This window comes from Haliotis rubra, unplaced genomic scaffold (assembly GCF_003918875.1).
Source record: "Haliotis rubra isolate DU_JTF1 unplaced genomic scaffold, ASM391887v1 Scf49, whole genome shotgun sequence".
NCBI lineage: Eukaryota > Metazoa > Mollusca > Gastropoda > Lepetellida > Haliotidae > Haliotis > Haliotis rubra.
In genome coordinates, this window is record NW_025767179.1 from 2,516,831 (window position 1) to 2,541,292 (window position 24,462).

The window sequence follows — 24,462 nt, forward strand, 5'->3', positions numbered from 1 at the left end:
ATTACATAGTTCTGTATAGCAGGACAGACCATTACATAGTTCCGTGTAGCAGGACAGACCATTACATAGTTCCATGTAGCAGGACAGATCATTACGTAGTACCTACTATCAAGGCAGATCAATACATGGCTCCTAGTATCAGGGCAGATCGACACATGACTTCTAGTGTCCTGCCTAACCTCTGGTGTCAAGACATATACTTTTATTCGAGTGGGTAGCTGGGTAATCTGCTTAGGCAGCTACGTGAGATACCCAGTACAAACGTGGACAGCATGACGTACGGAACCAACTATGGAATGGTCTTCCCCCTTGCACCATGAACAATAGCATTTTGTACCCAATGGCACCATGAAGTTTAGAACTGTGTACCCTATGGATTCCACAGATGTCGAAGTGTTCCTCTTGGTGGTGTGTCTTCCACAGCAGAAGAAGTCGTGACGATTTCAAATCTGTCATGCAATGTTTGAGACAACTTTCTCTTTGACTGAATGATAGAAATGCATAACCAGCATCTTCCTTTGCTATCACATAATATACAGAACAGAGAAACGCTAGTATAGAAAACTGGTTTAATTTGACAGATTTATCATGGTGATGTATATCATGGCAATGTATATCCTGGCGATGTATATCATGGTGATGTATATCATGGTGATGTATATCATGGTGATGTATATCATGGCGATATATATCATGGTGATGTATATCATGGCGATATATATCATGGCGATGTATATCCTGGCGATGTATATCATGTCGATGTATATCCTGGCGATGTATATCATGGCAATATATATCATTGGGATGTATATATATTTTATGAGTTTCACTTATTTTATGTTCATAAATGTTAACAGAATCACCTTGTGCAAATCTCAGGTATTTGCCTCTATCAACATTACACACTATGTATCTGTTTGTGAGTAACTTTCCTTCAAAAGACCAAGTACATTGTTCATAAACCTGCCAGTATTTATTTCCGTCGCATATAGCGACTCTCTGAGCAACGCGAGGTAATAATGCTATACCCCAAACCCTCTAACTGGTCCCGTCCCAGAGTCGTGGAACACAACCTCCCACAGATCATGGTTCATATGCTTCATCAGTACCACAACCTTCCGCTACTTAGTTGCTCCTTCTTTGACGTCATCTTCTTGTGTTGCTGCGGATCTGTAGAACAACGACGCAGCGCCGAAGATGACGGTGACCACCATTAGGATCCCACTCATGAGAAAAAACAGGTACTCTGCGTGACACGTGTTCAGATCATCAGACAGCCAGGGATCTGAAATAGTGACAGTGTCAAGTTCTTCAGATACCCCGTGGCCTAAAACTGTGACATTGTTTCGTCTATCAGATAACCAGGGCCTGAACAGCGTGAATAGTTCATCAGGTAAGTACAGATGTGAAACAATGACAGTGTCTAGTTCACCAGATAACGACTGAGATATTCTTCTATTCTACTATTACCATTGTGTGTAGCAGCGTTGACAGCAGCGAGTATCCCTGTGCCAATGTAGTTCCCCACGCCAAACAGAGCCAGCACAGCACCTTGCATCATGCCCTGCATGGACGGGGGCAACTGAGTGAATCCCAATTCAAACGCTGCAATGTATTCACATTATGTGAACATCTTGAGTCTATTTATTCACAGTGAACAAACCAATAAACGCCAAAAAAATAATAATTTCAAATATTCATTTGTATGGATGACTTTTGCTTGGTTGAAAATACTCCTGTGAAAGCTATACGTCATGTTTTGTGTGTGTCTGAGCCTAAAGCATCGCTTACTTTTTCCACGAACTCCTGGAGTCATCACTAATTTTCAGTGATCAATCCATATATTTTTTACGATGACGTTATATATCATGTATATACCAATGAACGCATGTAACTTTTATTATTATAGTCATAGTTTCACTATACCTGGTACAAAAGTGAAGACCTCACTCACTCCACCGATGAAAATCTGAGGAGCTTGCAGAAACATTGTATAGTGGGACGAATTGAAGTTCTTTCCCCCTAGTGTCTGAATCATACCACCAGAGGTTGCGATCTCTCGCTTCCGGTAGATTTCAACCACCCCACTGACAATAATACCGATCATTGCAATGATCATCCCGGTACCTGCAATAGGAGTTTGTTTTAAGGCGGTTTTCAACAGTATTATACCACTGGGTGGCAACAGGACGAGAAATATGCCATGAGCCAGACAATTTTTCGGTACCACTCAGAGGGACCAAACACTTTTATGTTTTTAAAGTTGTTTTGGTCTCTACATATAATAAATGTATGATGGCCATGTCGGTTTGGTGGTTCAAACTCAGAACGAGGCTAAATCCAAATGGCCGCCAAGAAACCCCCAAACCTTAAAAATGTCAATTCCAAGCACTGATACTGTCAGTTCTTTTTGAGGCAAAGGGAAGGTCAAAGCATTCAAACTTCTTGTCAACATCAAAGAATATCAAGAGGCTTTCCAACAACTTGTGAATGAGTGGACTATGCCACCAGGTTTGATTGACTCACTTCAAGCATTCAAACGTATTCGCCTGTCCGCCTCAGGTTCTCAAATATGGGATGTCAATCAATTGCTCTACCACGTATTTGAAGTGAGAAAAGAGGCAATTGAATCAGGACAATTGCCACCCTCCTTTGATTGTCTATCTATGCACATCCTGAGAGCAAATTATTAAGCTGAAGCTGAATATCCAACTTCACGGGCAACAGATGGTCATGGATGGGTGGAAGAAAATGGTCACATAGAGATTTGCTGGATGACAGGACCTGTTTTTCCAGATGCTGTTCTTGAGTTCATTTCTTGCAAGTGCACAACAGTCTGTAAGCTGCCAAGTTGTCAATGCCTTACCAATGGACTGTGATATGTCAGAACCAGACTTGTGACAACATGGTATGCGAGGACCATGACATGCCAAGGAGTGACACTGATGATGATGCAGCTGATGTTTATAATGCGGAACAGTGACTATCACTAACCAACTCAAGGAACTTGAAGGTGTTCTCACTCTTTGAAATCAAAGAGCAGTCTTCAGAATAAATAAAATGATGAGTTTTCGAAAAAGCTCTTTGAAGTTCCAATTTTGACTCTTACAAAATCCGGAAACGATATGATTTAAAGGTATCAAATAACACAACTTGATATAAATTAAATCTTTGTTATCATGTTTGCACTATTTTACCTCCCTTTTTTCATTTCAAACCTATTTGTTGAACTTTACTCACGATTAGAGCTTGGAACTGACATTTTTTTTAAAGTTTTGGGTTTTTTGGCGGCCATCTTGGATTTAGCCTCGTTCTGAGTTTGAGCTACCAAACTGACATGGCCATCATACATTTTGATATGTAGAGACATATAGGAATATAAAACACTAAAACTTTTGGTCCCTCTGAGTGGTACCAATATGTCAAATTTCAGCTCCTGGCTCATGGCCTAAAAGGAACGAACGAGACAGATCAGTTCTTGGACGTTCTTTATCAACATTTGTATGGCGCTCACAAAGAAAGAATTATTACGAGTACGAATTTGGGATCCAAGAATTTCTTGTATGCCTTTGAGGTGCATCTCTGCACAGCAACTTGTGGCGTAGAATGAGCGAACACTCATGGACACAAATGTTGCCATTCCAGAAAGTGCAAAGACAATATCATGGCTATAGTGCCACAATCCTGAAAGCGGATGTCCTACCAATCCTCTTGAGAAGCGTGAAGGGGCGACCGATCCGCTCCATACAGGGTAGAGGACTCGGTCCACGAAGGGGATGAAGATGAGGACTGCGATAGTGTTGAGTATCCCTATAGCTGCCACCGGGATGGCGAAGTTGCCGACTTTGACGTCCATCCCCAGTGACTGGAGGTACGTTATAGATTGGGCCTGTTGAACAAGACCTCTTACTGATGATTAATCTTCATGCCACCCGTTAAATATTCATACATCTGTCCAGTATTTTTACAAAGCATTTTGATATATTTGATGCGAAAATGCAACACTAGGTATCAACAGGTTACAACAGGTTAAATCATTAAGGTCAGCATCTCGAGATCATCTAGAATGCTGTCTTGGAATTGTAATGATAAAATACGCCTCATCATTTGAGTAGTATAAATTTTGAAGTAAAGTCTTGTTATACGCCTCGATTGTATAGCGCTAAATGGACATTGTTCAGCTGTTGGCCATAGTAAGTAATACAAATACTGTGGTTCTGAGAATACCTGAAAGTAGCAGGCGGCAAATCCCGCGACTGGGAGGAGAAGGAGTATCAGTTTGCCAAAGGCAATTACCCCTGACACAGTTTCGTCGTCATAGCTACCACCGAAGCGTTTCCTTGCAGACCGAAAGAATGACTGCCCATTGCCTCTCCTTTTGACCGCTTCGACAACAACACCCAATGCAAGTTTCACGGAGCTCTCTGAAATTCATAGAAACGCTGCCATCACACTACAGAACTATTTAGTCCCCGGAATCAAGATATATACAAATTATCTACAGATTATACAGTAAAGTGTGTATAGAGCCATAACAGTTTTGAAATTCTGTCCACTTTAAGTAAATTTGGCACCTCCCATTGCCCCCTTCTCACTTATTCTCGACCTTTTGTTTTACACTAATCCATTTGGTATTGTATTTGTATTGAATCGTAGCCACGTACCTGCCGGCTACGCCTTGGCTCAGTGTACGACTATTACGACTATTTCAAGAAGCAGTATAAAAACTCCGGTGTTTAGGTCAAAACATTCATCCAGGTGTTTAAATCAGCAGTATCGACGTCCAGGTAGGTCGGTCAGCAGTATCGACGTCCAGGTAGGTCGGTCAGCAGTATCGACGTCCAGGTAGGTCGGTCAGCGGTATCGACGAGGTAGGTCGGTCAGCAGTATCGACGTCCAGGTAGGTCGGTCAGCAGTATCGACGTCCAGGTAGGTCGGTCAGCAGTATCGACGTCCAGGTAGGTCGGTCAGCAGTATCGACGTCCAGGTAGGTCGGTCAGCAGTATCGACGTCCAGGTAGGTCGGTCAGCAGTATCGACGTCCAGGTAGGTCGGTCAGCAGTATCGACGTCCAGGTAGGTCGGTCAGCAGTATCGACGTCCAGGTAGGTCGGTCAGCAGTATCGACGTCAGGTAGGTCGGTCAGCAGTATCGACGTCTAGGTAGGTCAGTCAGCAGTATCGACGTCCAGGTAGGTCGGTCAGCAGTATCGACGTCCAGGTAGGTCAGTCAGCAGTATCGACGTCCAGGTAGGTCGGTCAGTAGTGTCAATGCCCAGATAGTCAGTCAGTAGTGTCAATGCCCAGATATTTCCGGCACTCGGGTATTTCAAACCACAGTGTCACCCAGGTATACTCATGGAAACGAATAAGGGAACACATGGAAGTACAAGTGTTCCTTTATTTATTTCCAGAATTTCACCCACAGTGCAATACATCCTTGTGAAGAAACCTGGAAAAGAATAAAGGAACACTTGTACTTTCATGTGTTCCCTTACTCGTTTCATGGCCAGCATTGTCGCTACCCAGGTATTCATGTCATCACAGTTGATACCCAGGTATTCAGAGACCGCCTCCGTGGTGTAGTGGTTAGAGCGTCCGCCCGGAGAGCGGAAGGTCGCGGGTTCGATCCCCGACCGCGTCATACCAAAAGACGTTAGATATGGTAGTTACTAGGTCCCCACCTGGCCCTCGGCATTAATAGGTACAACAAGGACTGGTCGGCTGAGTCAGTATAATGAATCCGGGGTATTCTATGCTTCACATGCGGCATGGTACAGTGGGCTAGCACTATAAAACCAGCTTCAGTCTCGGCTAGTACAAGCAGCCGCACATACACATACACACGCATGCACGTCGTGATATGAGCGAAATATTCTCAGGCACGACGTAAAACACAATTTCACCTCACCTCACCAGGTATTCAGACAACAGTTACTGCAACACCCTGTAAGATCTGACCCAATGAATCCGGCTAGCCCATCCGTACATGAGAACTACATGACAAAATGATACCGATGAATTGCAATCTAACACAAAAACAAATAGACATAAAAAATCAAACCAACGCGGACTGCAATGAAAACAACAGACCAACTCTAGTAAAAAATTGCATAATTTTTGTCACAAAAATAAAAAAGTAGTTTAAGAAACTGTCATCATTTATTTGTGCGTTTTCCAAGTTTGTTACAAGGGCGCATTGGCAACTAAAGGAAAAGCGAGATGCACGTGCTTTAACGGGTTCTCAACAAATTTTTGAGCTGGCGAGATGACACGTACCCTAGCTGCACAAGCAGTGCGCTGTATGTACTTAGTAATTGCATACTTGGGTAACCCCCTGTCATTTTCATCCTTGAAGAAATCATAGACTTTGTAAATTGTAGACTTTCATTTTCTGTCACTTTGTCAATCAGCAGTAATCACATGTCTCTGACGTCACTAATGCACGTGCATCTCGCTTTTCGCTTTTTTAGAGTTGGTCTGTTGTTTTCATTGCAGTCCGCGTTGGTTTGATTCTTTTATGTCTATTTTTGTGTGTGTTAGATTGCAATTCATCGGTATCATTTTATCACAAACGGACTATATCTATTAATACCACACTGGTATGATCACTTAGATTACGACATTACTCCAAAGACTCCCTCGGACCACCAGGGTTCCACAACAGCGCAGCCGGTGAGCTCACCTCCAGGCGAAATGTGTCTGTAGAGACCCCGAGTCCCCACAAACAGCAAGAGGCTTGTTATCATGGAAATGAGAGGTATGACGTAGCCCCATGTGAAGCTGATGTTCTGCTGCACGTAGGCGACGGCTGTGAAGGCAACTGTGCTGCCCACGTTGATGAACCAGTAAAACCTGAAAATATATGATGTGATAAATCCCAGACTAGCTTACTAAGGTCGGCCGCCACCTTCCTCCAACATCCCATTCACCACCACAGCCTTGTGTCAGAAGTAGCACTGGTTCCCTAAAGTGTTTAATTTTTAGTATCTGTTATCAGTATAGGGCAGAGTTGCCTCCTAGAAGCGATCTTGACTTGGAATCCAAGTTGTGCTCTTACAATAATCATCACTAATGTTCGGAACTATCAATTATTTCAAAACCGGTGCACACACACACACATACACACGCATGCATGCACAGCTACTCACCAGTTAAAGAACGAGCGTACCGCCTTCTTGCCGTACTCCTCCACCTGCTGGGCCCCGAACGGCCCCACGGTGGCCTTGATGCCCCCTGTCCCCACAGCAATACATACCAGGGCGATATAGTAGTACACGCGGCGTGTCGTCTTAAAAACAGAGTGTACTTTCAGGTAGGTGAACTTATATTGAGTTGAAAGATTCAGTCATATTTATTCAATTGTTTGATCGGCATTCCAGAAGTTGAAGAGCCTACGACTTTATGGCTAACAACAGCGAAAGCGACGTTTCGGGGTTTCGGTTTCTGTGCAATAAACAAGAAGTTGTTGTCCATGAAATCGTACGCCTCATCATTTTCTTTCAGTTCTAGGTTTTACCCGTGAAAATTCGGGTTAGAATTGGTCTCGAGGTACTCTTTAGAGGCGACTAACAGCATCGGATGATCAAGCTCGCAGACTAGTGTTGTGCATGGTATTACGTGACTCGATGCACATTATGTCAATCATTGGATTGTTTGGTCAAAAGTCGATTACCTACAGAAAGCCGTTTTATAGCTTGAAAATTGCTAAGTGTGGCGTTAAACAGCAGACAAACCACAGGGTATTCATAAATAGGCAAAATATCAAATGGCCACTGCACTGACAGGTTGACATGTGAAGTGTTATTTCCAAGGAAAGGTGGGCTTCAGTACCACCTTGCTTTAGTGAATGAATTCGTTGGATGATGGCAAAGTAAACAACACCGAAGTTCCGATGTATGTACACTGATGTCACTACTGGTTGGCTTTGCAGAAATATGTAATCGGTATGCCCTTAATGATTTGCGATTTGCATCTTGCTTTCAAAATGTCCTCAATAGTTGTGCTCTCATAACTGATCCGTCATTGCATCGATTAACATAGTGTTACACGCGTGACTGCTGAACGCTTTCCACCTATCAATAACATAAGATGATCACGCCTTACCAGATCAAGGTCAAACTGAGATCCATCCTCATCTGTACCAAACCAAGGGCGGTAATCCATCGCGGAGGCGGGAATTAGCACGAGACCTATACAGGTTTAATGAAAATAATTCCCAGCCTTCTGTACGTAGACAGTGGTGCTATTGGGCATGTATTGCTTTCTTTCAACCGTCATGATGTGTGTGAGGTATTCTTTGGAACATATTTAGTTATGTCTAAAGTTACCAACAAAGTGTAAAATGTTTAAGATATATCTAAACTTAACTACAAAACAGACAAGGTGAAAAGCATTGGATATGTACCAAAAATACCTACAATATACCAATTGACATAAGCGTAAACAACAATATACACGAGTTGTTTTGATTGGGCGAGGTGACGTCACTCCTACAGTATATACGAAGTGACGCCAGTGAACACTCACTTACGGTATACACGGAAGTGACGTCAGTGGAGACTCAAATATACACCAAGTGACGTCAGTGTAGGGTCACAATATACAAGTGACGCCAATGAACACTCACTTATGGTATACACGGAAGTGACGTCAGTGGAGACTCACAATATACACAAGTGACGTCAGTGTAGGGTCACAATATACAAGTGACGTCAGTGGAGACTCACAATATACACCAAGTGACGTCAGTGGAGGGTCACAGTTCACACGAAGTGACGTCAGTGAAGACTTACCCACAATATAAATTAATCCCGAGCCAAGAATTGCGTTGAACCGACCGGACATGCAATCAGCTATGTAACCACCGAATAAGGGCAAAATGAGGGCGGTTCCTGCACAGAGAATATTGGTAAGGTCGAGAAAATGAACATGTAAAGATTTTCTAACTGTGTAGATGACGTTTTAAGTCAAACCATTATTACTACTGACACGTATTAAACAGTCTTCATGACATTGATGGTTTTGGGGAACATATAAATTTTCGCAGATTGGACACACATTTAACTTATAATGTGACATTCTCAGTTAACAGGAACAAGATGGTGTTGTCTGTCCTATGGTGTGTAGTCGCTGTCTGCGCTGTGATGTGATCTTGTTAACGCTGTTGCTGTACGTATATGTGATTTAGGGTCGTATTGCCAATACCAATTATGGTTATAGTCGACGTCCGCTTTTTAGGTTAACAACGGTGTCGTAGTTGATGTAATGACATTAACAGTGAGTGAGTGAGTGAGTGAGTCTAGTTTTACGCCGCACTCAGCAATATTCCAGCTATATGGCGGCGGTCTGTAAATAATCGAGTCTGGACCAGACAATCCAGTGATCAACAGCATGAGCATCGAACTGCGCAATGGGGAACCGATGACATGTGTCAACAAAGCCAGCGAGCCTGACCACCCGATCCCGTTAGTCGCCTCTTACGACAAGCATGGGTTACTGAAGGTTCATTCTAACCCGGACCTTCACGGGTCGACATTAACAGCGGTGCTGTAGTCGACCTCTTGTGTTGTCGTTAACAACGGTATTGCTGTCAACGCATTGTCTTGTCTTTAAGGAGTCGCCATGTTGTGTTTCAGTACCAACTGTATCGTAGTTGAAATGTCGTATTGTCATGAACAGTGAGTTTGCATGAAGTTCTTGAAAGGCATTTAGAAGTTGGATGAAAATGAGAACATGACACGCTTTTTATGGATAGCAACTTCTTTTTATTCTTTATACGACGTTTCAGAGCTAATTCTTGCTCCTACATCAGGTGAACGTCGAGGGTAAATGAAGGAGCAAGAATTAGCTGTGAAACTTCGTATAAAGAATAAAAAGAAGTTGCTATCCGTAAAAACGTGTCATGTACTAACGGGGTTTGCATTAGACGTGTGGTCGTACCGTTGATGAGAACAGACACCTACCAGCGAACACCTGGTGTATCTTGACAGACAGTGGAGCCGGGAGTTGCAGGACGCTGGTAGAGAAGAGCATCTGATTGGCCGTGACGCTGTAGTACGTCAACCGCTCACACATCTCCACGGTGAGGATGAGCACTGCAGCGACCAAACTCCGCCACGACATACTCTTAGCATCGACATCGTCTCCCTCGACTCTTGGCCGTGATGTATCACCCTTGTCGGCCACAGTGTCACTACTGTCCTCCATACTGGGACTGCGACTGTGATGTTATCACAACACACTACATTCATAAAAGGGACAGTGGCATGTCAACGTCTACGATAATGATCAGAAAGTTAGGGACCGTTCATTATTTATGGCTGGGGGGTTCAGGGGGTGGGGTGATGAGGACTTTTCTGGAGAAGCATGTACAATGTGAATGACCCCCCCTAAAATTTATGTACAAAGTAAGTGACCCCCTTGCATGTCATGTACTTAGTCAATGACCTCCCCCTTTCCATATTTTTAAAGCATAATTTTTAAATATTTGTATGTACAAAATTACTGACCCCCTAGAAACATGTGTACAAAATTGATGACCCCCCTACCTCCCCTGAACAAAGTGGGTGACCCCCCTTGAAATCATCATCACCCCCCTAGCCATAAATTATGAACGGTCCCTTAGGTGGATTTATATATCAAACGTACGATTAACATTAGATTCAACCATTCTGACAATATCCATATTAAGACCTTGACCTTCATGTATGAAGGCTCTGTGGGTACGTTAAGGGAGAGAATGAGTAACCATCTCAGGAACGTTTGGCGTTAACAGTAAATGTCACGTAAATCTATTTACTTTACGTACTTTTGTGTGGGTCTTTGACTGTTTTTGTTACTTTTTATGGTCATTAGAGTGATACTTTCATACTTTGGCTGCATAATTGTCCACACACAACGTGCACCTCATAAGAAACCCTAATTACGTTTTGGTTCTCCATTAAAAACCTCATTGTGAAGGTTCGTTGCGTATGTGTGATGCTGTTTCTTAGCTGGTTAACGGATTTCACGGAAATGTTAAAATGACAAAACGGCATGTGTTTTCATATCCCCGTCTTCTGACAAGAGTGTGTTTGAAGCAACCTTTCAAATTCTCATGAACATCCTCAGATGCAGACTTTAACACACATTCCACATGATCCGGGTACTGCAGACTCGAAGCGTGTTTACTTGCCTACATCTGACCCCGGGTGAGTCCCATGTATCACCTGTGGTAGTGCTGACGTCAGGAGCAAGTGAAGTATGTGGAGCCGCGGTCACCTGACGGAGACTCTATGTTGTTATCTCCGCGACAACAGACCAAAGAACAGCCACGGCGAATACATACGAGGGTGGATGACAGGCGTCTGCCTCGTTAAACACAACAGCAGATTACATACGATGATCTGAGCTGATATTATTGCGTCGGATCTTCTTAAAGCAATGTGTTTTTTTCTGACCCAGTTAGGTGAACAAGTACCATTGTCGGTAACTAGTTGAATTTCTGTCAGTTTAAAGGTTTCTGTCATCATTTTTTAACTCAAACATAATGACGGCAGTTATTTCTGACACTGAACTTGGGACCCGGAAGTTTTGGCCGCTGAACCGTTTTGGATACGTACAATATTCCATTGCTATGGACCTGTGAAGATCGGCGTTAGAATTGATCTTTAGTAACAAATGCTTGTCGCAAGAGACGACTAACGGGATCGGGTGGTCAGGCTCGCTGACTTGGTTGATACATTTCATCGTATCCTAATTGCGTTGATTGATGCTCATGCTGTTGATCACTGGATTGTCTGGTCCAGACTCGATTATTTACAGACCGCCGCCTTATAACTGGAATATGTCTGAGTGCGGCGTAAAACTAAACACACTCACTCCATTGCTATGTCTGACAACACACAGGTTCCACAAGCATGAGATTCTCTCCGATTGTAGAATCGATCAATCAATTCCGTACAATACACGAAATATAGAGACAGAAGTTTGTTTCTTGAAGCCACATTCCACCGGTATGAGTGCGGCCAGCCAATGATCGAGTCTGATCCACCAGTCAATCCGATGATTGATACAATGAACAACGACCCAGACAGCTGGGTTCGACACGGTTTCATCATCAGCGAGCAGGATCACCTTATCCATATACTCACATCTTACGACAAGCATTGGTTGCTGGGTATTCATTCAAACCCTGAATCCACAGGAGGACGATTCGTCACATCTTCCACAGACCAATCGGGCGGAGTGGCCTGGTGGTTAACGCGTGCGCTCGTCACACCGAAGACCCGGGTTCGATTCCCCCACATGGGTACAATGTGTGAAGCCCATTACTGGTGTCCCCTGCCATGATATTGCTGGAATACTACTCTAAAACCATACTCACTCACTCACTCCATAGACCAATCAAATGATTGTGTATGTTTTTCATCTGTTTCATTTTTATGTGTCTGCACATATATGTGTCTGTGTGTGGCATTCCTAAAAGGTGAAACACTATTTCAATTTGCGTTGAAGAATAAATATGTATTGCTACACAACTCATTATCGCAGTTGTAGTGGAATATTAAACTACGCAAAACAATATAAAGAGTGTACTGAACAGCATCCTCTGGTCCAGTGTTCGGATTCCAAAATATGCGTGTTTGTTTACATGGACTCCCGTCACGTCTTATGCATATTAGCCTCTAAAGGTGTTTCGGTCACCTATTGTACAGAATGGCAGGATGATAAAGAAGAGGTCAAACCCACTCCTCAACCGAAACGATAGTCTGTCTCACAGCCCCTGAACCACATTATTTTCCGTACTCTGCAGTGCTAAAGCCCTAAATAAAGCAAGTCTAGATTTCCTCTGGTCTCCCTAGGGCTTCTTTTCAATACAAATGGGCTTGTTTGTTACTATCAAAATTATATATATTCAGAGACTAAGCCTTAGTCTACCGAAACGCCTACTCAACCCCAACACAACCTGAAATATATCCAGCCACAGCTCCAACACCATGCAAAACAAAACCAATTTATTTAAATGATTTTATATCCATGAACAAACACTCACAAGCACATCCATGATACACGATCTAAAACTTCCAGTATTTACACACATCCAACTCATAATAACAAGTTCAAGTTTGGCACATGGAATAATGTCACAAATTATTGATATGTACAAAGATTGCTATGTTAGGTACTATGATGAGACACGCGAGTTAGTTTACACATGCGAAATAACACAATAATACAGGTAGACCAGGGCACCTGTCATCGATCTACCATGTCTTGGTTCCAAGTTACTCCACTGTGTCACATGCCACTAACATTGCTCAAATCGTTTAAAAGGTTCTCATTTGTGAAGTTATTGCTGCAACTTGCCAACATTCGTCACTGATCATGGCAACAGGACATTGTCAAGAAAAGCTTGTGTAACAGTTCACAATTTCCAAACATCATACTTGAAGAGATCTCAAATACTTACAATCAAGGACAGTACAATATTGGCATTCTGGATTGCCTCCCTTGCACTGGATGTATCTAACTGAAGCAATCTGTCCTCATCGCTTCACGCAACTCATTCTCTTCTGACACCTTTCCCTGTCCAGTCCACAACGTAGTACTGGGTCTTGATGCGGAGATACAGCTCACGGCCCGATGCGGCATGTACCGAGTGACGACAAACGTCGAGGACCGTAATCGATTTGATCCAACGAGAAACATTTGCAGCCACGGACCGCCAGTTTTTAATTTCAAGGCACCAGCAAATTAAACAGTAGCGTTCGGATAGGTGTAAAACCAATCACGACATCGAGTCCAGTAGTACAGCTATACTCAGTTAGCACACTACAATGTCCTAATAAAGAGTCCTGAGTCTGTTTCTATGGTTACACTGGGAGTCTTTTCCTATGAAAGATTGACGACACAGTCAAAACATTTTGGTCATTATGACCCACCGACAACCTTTTGTTCATAGTTGTCTGTGCTGACCATCATCTCTGTTCCAGATCGTGCCGTCAAAAACAAGTATTAGTCGAGCAATACAACAAACAAGGCTATGCAGTCAGATCCATATTCCAGCTTGGGGCGGTATGATGTCTCATGTTCGTAAGCATGATGCATGGCTAACCAGTTTCTCCCATCAGCAACAGCTCCCTTGAATTGACTCTCTGCATCTGTCATCTCTAATCTCCCACGACTCCCGACCTGGAGCGGTCTAAGCGGCTGATTGTCAAGAAGCTGGAAGGAGGGTGGTGGTTAATCATAATTTAAATGAATGTCCATGCTACAACACTCGTCGACTATCTAAATGTCTCGGGAACAGATGATGTTATGATGTGGTTCTTGAAGATGACTGTTATTGATGTCTGATGACTGTTCCCATATAAGTTCACAGTTTGTCTCATACACCTTTCCTCATTGCAGTGACTTCACCAAATAGCCATTGGCTTTAGCACACCTTCGTAGGTACAACACCTCTGAAGCAGCCAAATAACACACGGATCAGTTTCAGGCTTTAGGACCAGTCGACGATCATTTTTGTGTCTGTTAGTATAAGTAGCTGAAAGTATCAATAACTGGTGGCGTCACATTGTCTTATGGTCATACAGGGCAGTATCTACAATGATGAACATAGTCGGATTCCGCCGCCTGGCAATAGATACATGCCAGTCCTCTAGTTATTCATAGATCCATGAATTTGTGACACTTCTATACGTGACGCCTGTTTACTTATTCCTCCAATCACCTCTGTAGTCACGCAAACCACTACCTTCCTTTGGAATGCTTAACTAAGCTTTCTAGTAAAGAATCAAATGACACTGTTTTCGAAACTGAAGTTACCCAAATCCTCGCCAAACTGAGTAAAACCCTATCCAGCAGTGACATTGACAACAACCACTGACAGGTTCGCTCAGTGGACGATGACGTCATGGACTGTCCGTTCCACGTCCACACCGGCTGTTGTGTGTCACTACCTGCAATCACATATATGTGGTCCTATGAAGACGGCTCCGTAGTGTTTCCCCGACTGGCTGTTCCGTGTCCCTCCTCTGTTGTTTGACCCGGAAGGGTTTCAGGATGACCACATGCCAGTTCTCCGGCAGCAGGATCAGCAGTAGACCGATGCAGATGAGAACGAGGGCAGCTATCTTCATTCCCAAGAACTCCCGACCCTTCCACACAGAGTCAGCAACTGTAGACGACACAACCATGTCATTGTTTTGTCAGGGAGGATTGGGACCAGCATGGATGTATTGTTTGGGAACAGGTCAAGCATATCAGAATAGAACACAGACTGTGCGTACATCTTTACTTGAACAGTAAACTTGTCAGCGGTTATCAACATATAAATACATCATTAGCTGAAAATGTCTGCAAAATAACACGACAACCATGCGTGAATCATTTATATTCCTTACAGTATTGTTACATACATACGCCCGCACGTACATACGCGCGCACACACATACTCACACAAACTCTCTCACACATGCAAACATATGCATACACACACTTACAGACACACAGACTATTTCACACACACACATACACTTGCTGTCAAACGCACCACACACACCACTATACAGGCACATTCAACAAACACGTGCACGCACACATACGTGACTCACCTGCACATATTGGGATGGCCATGGCCAGGCCGAGGCCAGTGAAGAGTGGATACGTCAATACAGCGACATAGTTGATCAGTATTTGGTACACTGAAACAGAGATGCGTAATGTTGATTCACCGTAAACATGTAGACCACCTGTCTGAGTGACCTACATCACCCCCTTCTTCACGACCAAATGCTCCGTAGGATATTCAATATTACACAACCCATACAATAATCAATGGCATATCAATGTCGATTAGGTTCAGTCGTTTAACAGTTCCAGTGGTGTTTCTAGTAGGTCGTCGTCGACCTCCTCCGTGGTGTAGTGGTTAGAGCGTCCGCCCGGAGAGTGGAAGGTAGTGGGTTCGATCCCCGACCGCGTCATACCAAAAGACGTTAAAATATGGTACTTGTAGGTCCCCACCTGGCGCTCGGCATTAATAGGTACAACAAGGACTTGTCGGCTCGGAGTCAGTATACTGTGTCTGAGTGGGGTATTCATGCTTCACTGCGGCATGGTATCTCAGTGGGCTAGCACTATAAAACCAGCTTTAGTCTGGGCTAGTACAAGCCGCCGCACTTACACATACGCATGCACGTCGTCATATGAGCGAAATATTCTCAAGCACGACGTTAAACCCAATTTCACCTCACCTCTAGTAAGTCGTCAATCTTTAGATATCCTGTCTTTTGAAAATGTATTATACATATCCAGCCTTCTGTCTATTCATACAAATCAGCCGCCGAGATGAATGGTCATGGCAACTGGTTCCGGTCAAGTACTTACCTACAGTTAATGCAGCAGTTGGACAGATGAATTGCCATGGCAACTGGTTCCAGTCAAGTACTTACCTACAGTTAATGCAGCAGTTGGACAGATGAATTGCCATGGCAACTGGTTCCGGTCATGTACTTACCTACAGTTAATGCAGCAGTTGGACAGATGAATTGCCATGGCAACTGGTTCCGGTCATGTACTTACCTACAGTTAATGCAGCAGTTGGACAGATGGAATTGCCATGGCAACTGGTTCCAGTCAAGTACTTACCTACAGTTAATGCAGCAGTTGGACAGATGAATTGCCATGGCAACTGGTTCCGGTCATGTACTTACCTACAGTTAATGCAGCAGTTGGACAGATGAATTGCCATGGCAACTGGTTCCAGTCAAGTACTTACCTACAGTTAATGCAGCAGTTGGACAGATGAATTGCCATGGCAACTGGTTCCGGTCATGTACTTACCTACAGTTAATGCAGCAGTTGGACACTTGGATTGCCATGGCAACTGGTTCCAGTCAAGTACTTACCTACAGTCAAAGCAGCAGTAGGACAGATGAATTGCCATGGCAACTGGTTCCAGTCAAGTACTTACCTACAGTTAATGCAGCAGTTGGACAGATGAATTGCCATGGCAACTGGTTCCAGTCAAGTACTTACCTACAGTTAATTCAGCAGTTGGACAGATGAATTGCCATGGCAACTGGTTCCGGTCATGTACTTACCTACAGTTAATGCAGCAGTTGGACAGATGAATTGCCATGGCAACTGGTTCCAGTCATGTACTTACCTACAGTTAATGCAGCAGTTGGACACTTGAATTGCCATGGCAACTGGTTCCAGTCAAGTACTTACCTACAGTCAAAGCAGCAGTTGGACAGATGAATTGCCATGGCAACTGGTTCCAGTCGATGACCTCGACACCAGTGTAGTACAGGGCGAGGACCACAGGCCACAGACAAGCAGTGTTTATTGTTCCTTTGAAAATATAAGATTTGGTTATCAAAGTGCACAGACATTTATGCCGAACGTGAGATGCAATGTAATTGCAATGTGGCTTTATGCTGGGATAGAAGATATAATAATACATATTAGCATAAAACCAACCAGCTTCTCGAAGTTATGGATTATCTGAGCCAAGTGTGTGGAAGATAGCGTTCGTTCACAAAGCAGAAAATTCGTAATTCCGAGCTATTACTAGGAACCTTAAGTCATTTGAACAAACATAAGAAAGAAGAATATTTTCTTTACGAATCATCTAAATGCAAGTTACAAACGTTAAAACACTCGATTCAGGGAAATACATGTTTGCATTCTAAAATTGGTAACCGGATTACACCAAGAGGTATTCTGCCATGGATCGAAGACAATTACCTCGAACAAACACAACCAATCCCAGAACTAGAGTTTATCATAGCTATAAAGGATTTAAGACAAAAAGAAATAATTATTTTGTGACATGCTGTTTGTTATTGTGCCCACCATAGCAACAGCTCTGTGAAGATTGAAGTATATACAAAAGCCCACCATTGTGGCTCAGACAGGAAATCACAAACAGTGGATGGCAATCTATTTTCGCGATTGTTTACCCAAGGTTTTACAACAACACATGCTAAATGCATGAATACATGGGTTGTGTTGCTGATTATTTTAAACCCTGAATGCTCATATTTGCCTGTTTTAACAGGAATATCTTGGTATTTCGCCATACGGCTATGGATTGTCTGTCACCAGGGACTTCATACAACCCTGACAACCCATGTAATCCTATGAGTCACGGAATACATCCATCTAGCACATTACTTACAAATAATAGCAACACAATGTATACTGTACCTACACAGTAAACTGTGGAATCCGAGAAGGGACATTGTCGCTATGTCGCATTGTCGCCCTCTCCAAAACAAGTAAAGTGAGGCAAAATAAACCAAAACGCGACACGCGACATCGCGACAATGCGACAAATAGGCGAAATGTCTCGTTGTTGCGATGTCGCGTGTCGCGTTTTGGTTAATTTTGCTTGTATTTGAGAGGGCGACAACTCGACAATGCGACAATGACCCTTCCAGGATTCCATAGTAAACCATGCGTATGTTCGTAAATGGCATTTGATCCAGATTTACTCGAAGGCTTTTAGAAATTCGAATCCACCTTCTAGAGAAGTACCATAGAACAAAAATGTTTGGACGAACATCGACGAACAAACGCTCCACATGCGGACAATGAACCGGGCGATTTTCAGACAATATTGCTTAAAGATATTAATGCATTCCATTTTTAAAAATTTTGAAATATTCTTTCATATCTGTTTTACATATCACTTACCTATTAATGTTAGAAATAAAGAGATTTGTCCTAAGGTCGCAGCCCCAACTAGCTTCTTCAGGAGGACCTGCAAGACCAAGGTTCAGCGTTATATAACCGCATGAGTGAGTGTGTTTTCGGTTATATCAAGGCGTATCGGCTTCAGTGCTTGACGTAACAATGACTTAACAGGCGTAAGAGCAACACTAACAGGGCACATTTAGGCAGATCTTGTGATCTATACGCGAAGCAGGTGTCAGGACAGCACCAACGGGGCACATTTAGGAAGATATTGTGATCTATACTTGAAGCAGTTGTAAGGGCAGCACCAACGGGGCATATTTAGACAGATCCTGTAATGTGCACTTGAAGCAAGTGTAAGGGGAGCACTAACGGGGCACATTTAGACAGTTCCTGTGATCTGCACTTGAAGTAGGTGTAAGGGCAGCACTAACGGGGCACATTTAGACAGTTCCTGTGATCTGCACTTGAAGCAGGTGTAAGGGCAGCACTATAAACTCACATCGAGCTTTTCCGTCACTCACCTTGTAAGTGGCGATACCGGCTGAAGCGGCTACAGCTACAACAACCCCCCACATCGCCTGACTGCCGAAGCCGTCGACGTAGGCGAAGAGGACAATGCCAGTGATGGAGAATATCATGGCAAGAATCTGAAATATACGGAGACAACATATATTGAAAGCATTGTTGCATCCCTAAAATAACGTGTTGCATCCCTAAAATAACGTGTTGCATCCCAACTGCAACAACTGCCACTATACATTAATTTCGACCTCCCCTAAACTCCAGACATCAGGAAGGCTTCCATAGGAATGAAATCAACCATCAAAGAATATTGGTTAAGCCGATTACAAAACACTGACCGAAAGTCCATGACGTAATTTGTCGGTAGTGTGGAATAGGCAGTGGTCGTTTTTATTGAAGTTGGTATTTCTGCTGCCGTACCTACCTACGCTGTACATGGTTAACAGGAAGTCATATAACCACATTTTCAAATTAGAGGGTCATTCAGTATCTCTATCAATGTTTCGATAGTTTCGAAGTACGACCAAGGGAGTTTTTTGTCACTAGATCTTTAACAAGAGCGATATCGTTCTGCCTTAAAATAATAATTACATTCCGATTTTATTCATAATGAGAATATGAATTATCCACTATGAGTATAAATTACTGCCTTCTACTGCGGTGGAGTACTCCCGTGGTTAGAGCGTTCGCGCATTTCACAAAAGACCCGGGTTCGATTCCTCGTATGTATGAAGCCCATTTCGGGTGTACCTTGCTGTGGTAATGCTAAAAGCGGCGTAAAACAATTCTCACTCACTCACTCATTTCTGTCACTGGTTTTCAGTGTATTGCGTAACGATGCATGGTGCGTCAGAACATATTGATGTATTGATTAATATATGTAATATATGATTACGGTGGCAATATTAAGTATGGATTAAATCTGCAGTGACTACGGTGGCGTTTTTAGGAAGTTAAATTCATGTTATACTCCACAGAAAACAGTGGATAGAGTTATTAGTATGCATATATGAAAGTCATTAGCACAAAGACACACATACATTATATATATACTGAACATCATTGAAAACGCACCACCTGTAAATTTTGAAATATGGTAATAGGATTGTTTTGAGAGTGAAAATGAACGTTGGAAATGTTAATAACACGAAAGACGATAAATAATGTTGTACAGTAAAGAACGGATTGCCCGAACACATCATGGAACACATCACATGACAACAACAAAATTCATGCACAACACTCACGAAAAGCACAAATTGCATGCGTAAAACATGCTGATTAGGGGTATAAATGACCGTCGGCAAAAAACCGTTCTCATTTCAGCTGTACCTCCGCAAGTAAATGTTTTTTGGCAATGCCAAGATTGTCACCAGAGGAACGAGAACGGGCGTTGGGCATGTTGCAGGTTGGCACATCAAGCAGGATTATTGCCAGACGATTTGGTTGCCATCATTCCACCATCATAAGACTTACCAACAGGTACCAACAAACAGGAACCACCATGGACCGCCAACGTCCTGGCCAGGCACGTGTTACCACCCCTCGCCAAGATCGAGACATTGTTCCGCGCCATATTCGGGATCGTACGTTGCCGACTGCCAGAATCGCCAGCGCTGTCCAAGGCCGACGTGGTTTGATCAATGCGTCCACCGTCCGACGCCGTCTCCGTGCGGCAGGATTACGGTGTCGACGCCCTTATGTTGTACCCATCCTGACTGATAGACATCGCCGTGAACGCCGACGATGGGCTGAACAGCATCGTCTGTGGTTGTTACGACGTTGGCATGGTGTTGTGTTCTCCGACGAGTCACGTTTTCACTTGCGAAATGCTGATATGGCGGGTATGGCGTCGACGGGGAGAACGTTACCATCAGTACTGTGTTGTGCAAACAGATCGGTGGGGTGGAGACAGCATTATGGTGTGTGGGGGGGATCAGTTATCATCACAAAACGGCTCTTGTAGTTTGTCGTGGCAGAGTCAATGCCCTTTACTACTGTGACACCATTCTTCAGAACAACGTCGTTCCCTTCTTTAACCAACATCAAGATCTGCACACATTCCAGCAGCACAATGCTCGAGCGCACACTGCACGTGTTGCAACACAGTTTCTGGCAAACAACAACATTCCCCTACTTCCATGGCCTGCATTGTCACCAGATTTGTCTCCCATTGAACACTTGTAGGATTACATCGGCAAACGCCTCTCACGTCGCCCACAGATCAACAACCTTGGGGAACTTGAGAATGCCTTGCAACAAGAGTGGAATGCATTGCCTCAAAACATTATTCAGAGACGTATCAGTTCACAGACGTTGCACAGCTTGTGTTGCTGCTAACGGTGGTCATACACGTTACTGACTTTCCAATTTGACTCCATCTTTCTTTCATGGTCAGCTGAATTAAAACTTCACTGTGTTGCTGGATTGGTTCTTGTTTCTTCTCTTTACCAATGATTGGACTACAAAAGTATGTAAAATTTACACCGATTGCTCATTTATGCCCTTGGAAATCCAAACTAATACAGGTGATGCGTTTTCAATATAATTTGATAATGTGGCAATTGCAATAATCCAAACAAAACGAAATGCATAATCCACATGTGTTAATTATATTCTCATATCTATCATGGACAGAAGGTGCCAGGCCAAGATTGGTGCTAATGTATTACACCCGCGGTGCTGAGTTATCAAGACCTCGATTTTTGCCATTTCCGTGTAACATGACACGCGTCCACCTGTTGTCATGACTGCAATATGACATCCACCAGGTGTTCAGATGTGCAGTAAATGGGTGTTATTTCCCATATCTATTTATGCGTATACTGTATACCATTAGGAATATGTACAATAGGTCAGCTACAGTGCCTCGACTTTAATTAGAAAAACAATACCAAGGTCAAGGATGTTTTCTCCACGAGAGGCTGGTATATGTATACACAACAGGGACATATGCGATGGGTTCATTACTTGCAATGTTAGGTTGGACACCAACAACTATAGCCGCCATATAGCGTAAAACTAAACTCACTCACTCACCAACAACATTATTGTAGAAAGGTATGGTTTATGCAAGACTGCCCAACACTAATTACACACTGCTTAATTCTAACTTATATCCACCTAAATAACGCCAACAGGTGAGACGGTAGTCTGTCTCACAGTCACTGAACCACATTATTTTCCGCAATGTATAGCCCTCCCTGAAATGCTAAAGCCCTAAATGGAGCAAGTCTAGATTTCCCCAGGTTCAGGAATCTCCCAACTCACTGGGGCTCCTTTTCAATTTAAATGGGTTTATTTGTTACTATCAAAATGATATATACATACAGGGACTAAGCGTTAGTCCAGTGAGACAGCAGCACAGGTGGGTGTTGACAACTGGTCACTACAAGGCATGATAGTTTGGCATGAAATGCATGTGGACCCGGTTTTTTGTAAATATCTCTTCATCCAATGACCCAATCGATCTCAAACTGTGCAAGTGGATGTTTTGTCAGACAACCTAATCACATTGTAAATCACCGATTTTATGCATTTGTATTAAAGAATCTGTCTATGTAACTGTCAACAAAATTAACAGCAGAACGCAGAATGCTTGCAGAGGGAGGGAGCCAATGACCTGTAACAGCGGCAGTGTTGGGTCATAAAGGTCAACGTTCGTCAATGTAGGTCAGCTATGCACGTGACAGGTATGAAGAGGTGTCACAGGTCGTGAATACGGTAAGGTGGGTGCCAACTGTTAACCATCATACGGAGTTTGTTTCTCTGAGTTGTTCAACATTAACCACAAAACCCATTAGTGAGAATTATTCTGTAGGTTAAAATCTTTAAATTTTGCAAATAGCCGGCGAATGACATCTCTGATGACCCTGATGTCAAAAGAATCTAACTTTGGATGCCTACCTTTTTGTACAAGGTTTTGTTTATTGGTCGTTGGTTTATTTTTCACAATTTTTAGCACGATGTTCTTTTTCATGCCAAGAGCAAAAGTTGTACGTTTCATGTAATCCGACACCTGACTGACTGAATTTGGTTTTACGCCGCTTTTAGCAATATTCCAGCAACATCACGGCGGGGGACACCAGAAATGGGCTTCACAAATTGTACCCATGTGGGGATTCGAACCCGGGTCTTCAGCGCCGACACCTTATAAATCGGTTTGCTACGTTTGCTCTCTTTTTTAAAAAAATTCAACACATTTCTAATTAAACGTTTAGCATCATCTGAATAAGCTTTCATGATGACAGCTAGAAGTAGTCAATGTGAATGATCCAAACGGTCTATCACTGTGCAGTGCACAGGTAACTATCATGAACTGCACGAGCATTGACCTTTATGACCCAACACTGCCGCTGTTACAGGTCATTGGCTCCCTCTCGTCTGCGTTCTGCTGTTTATTTTGTTGACAGTTACATAGACAGATTCTTTAATACAAATGCATAAAATCGGTGATTTACAATGTGATTAGGTTGTCTGACAAAACATCCACTTGCACAGTTTGAGATCGATTGGGTCATTGGATGAAGAGATATTTACAAAAACCGGGTCCACATGCATTTCATGCCAAACTCTTCCGAAAGTGTATGTCTACATTCTACGTACAGGTCAGAGATTCGTCACAAGCTTTTTGTCACCGGTCAAACACTCGATATTTGGAGATCATGTCCTGGTCAAATATTTAAAGGTACTCGGATTTGTGAATACAGAAGAGATCGAGACATGTGAGCAGACGACAGTGGGGATATGTCAGACACTAGGGCATTTTAGTTTAGATTAGGCCTGAGGAAAGTAAGATATATTCAATTTGTCTAAATATATTGTTATGATCCTGCAAACGAAGTTCTGTTGTTTACCAACACATATTTTTAAGTTGAGCGTGTGATATTAGTTTATGATTGTTAACAATGTCATTGGCGGATCCAGAAGGGGGGTTCAGGCGATCGAACCCCCTCCCCCCTTTTGAACATGACTAAAGACCACATTGAAATTAATGTTTTGCAATGGCAGAGCCAAGGTGGGGTTCCAAACCCCTCTCTCCCCCCCTGGATCCGCCTATGAATGTAAATATTTTATCGGAAGAAGTATGATGTCACAGATGCTGACGAATGTTTGTTCTGTTACTGGTCTACACTTTCCTCTTCAAACAATAAAACATCAGATTAGATGCATTATTTCCTTTTCATGACCTAATTAAGACCCTAAGCAGAACGTATCCAGAACAGCTTTAATGCGTGATTTCATAAATTGTAA

At 43.0% G+C, this 24,462-nt stretch overlaps 2 protein-coding genes across 2 annotated transcripts in view; both read right to left on the bottom strand.

Moving 5' to 3' along the window:
* Window positions 1–555: 555 nt before the first annotated feature.
* LOC124291281 (solute carrier family 15 member 4-like) lies at window positions 556–10,260 on the bottom strand. Its single transcript, XM_046728254.1, has 10 exons — window positions 9,963–10,260; window positions 8,793–8,891; window positions 8,104–8,189; window positions 7,149–7,288; window positions 6,683–6,852; window positions 4,228–4,424; window positions 3,704–3,889; window positions 1,927–2,127; window positions 1,471–1,605; window positions 556–1,285 (listed from the first exon to the last, which is right to left on the bottom strand). The coding sequence occupies exons 1-8, from the start codon at window positions 10,204–10,206 to the stop codon at window positions 2,116–2,118; spliced, it is 1,134 nt and encodes a 377-aa protein (XP_046584210.1). The 5' UTR covers window positions 10,207–10,260; the 3' UTR covers window positions 556–1,285; window positions 1,471–1,605; window positions 1,927–2,115.
* Window positions 10,261–12,994: 2,734 nt separating this feature from the next.
* Window positions 12,995–24,462, bottom strand: part of LOC124291373 (putative thiamine transporter SLC35F3) — a 65,821-nt gene continuing 54,353 nt past the window's right edge. The window contains exons 4-8 of the mRNA XM_046728361.1: window positions 19,209–19,334; window positions 18,685–18,751; window positions 17,215–17,337; window positions 15,597–15,686; window positions 12,995–15,160 (exon numbers count right to left, since the gene is read on the bottom strand). Of these exons, the coding sequence (XP_046584317.1) occupies window positions 14,949–15,160; window positions 15,597–15,686; window positions 17,215–17,337; window positions 18,685–18,751; window positions 19,209–19,334 (618 nt within the window). The 3' untranslated portion in view covers window positions 12,995–14,948. The remainder of the gene's footprint in view (window positions 15,161–15,596; window positions 15,687–17,214; window positions 17,338–18,684; window positions 18,752–19,208; window positions 19,335–24,462) is intronic.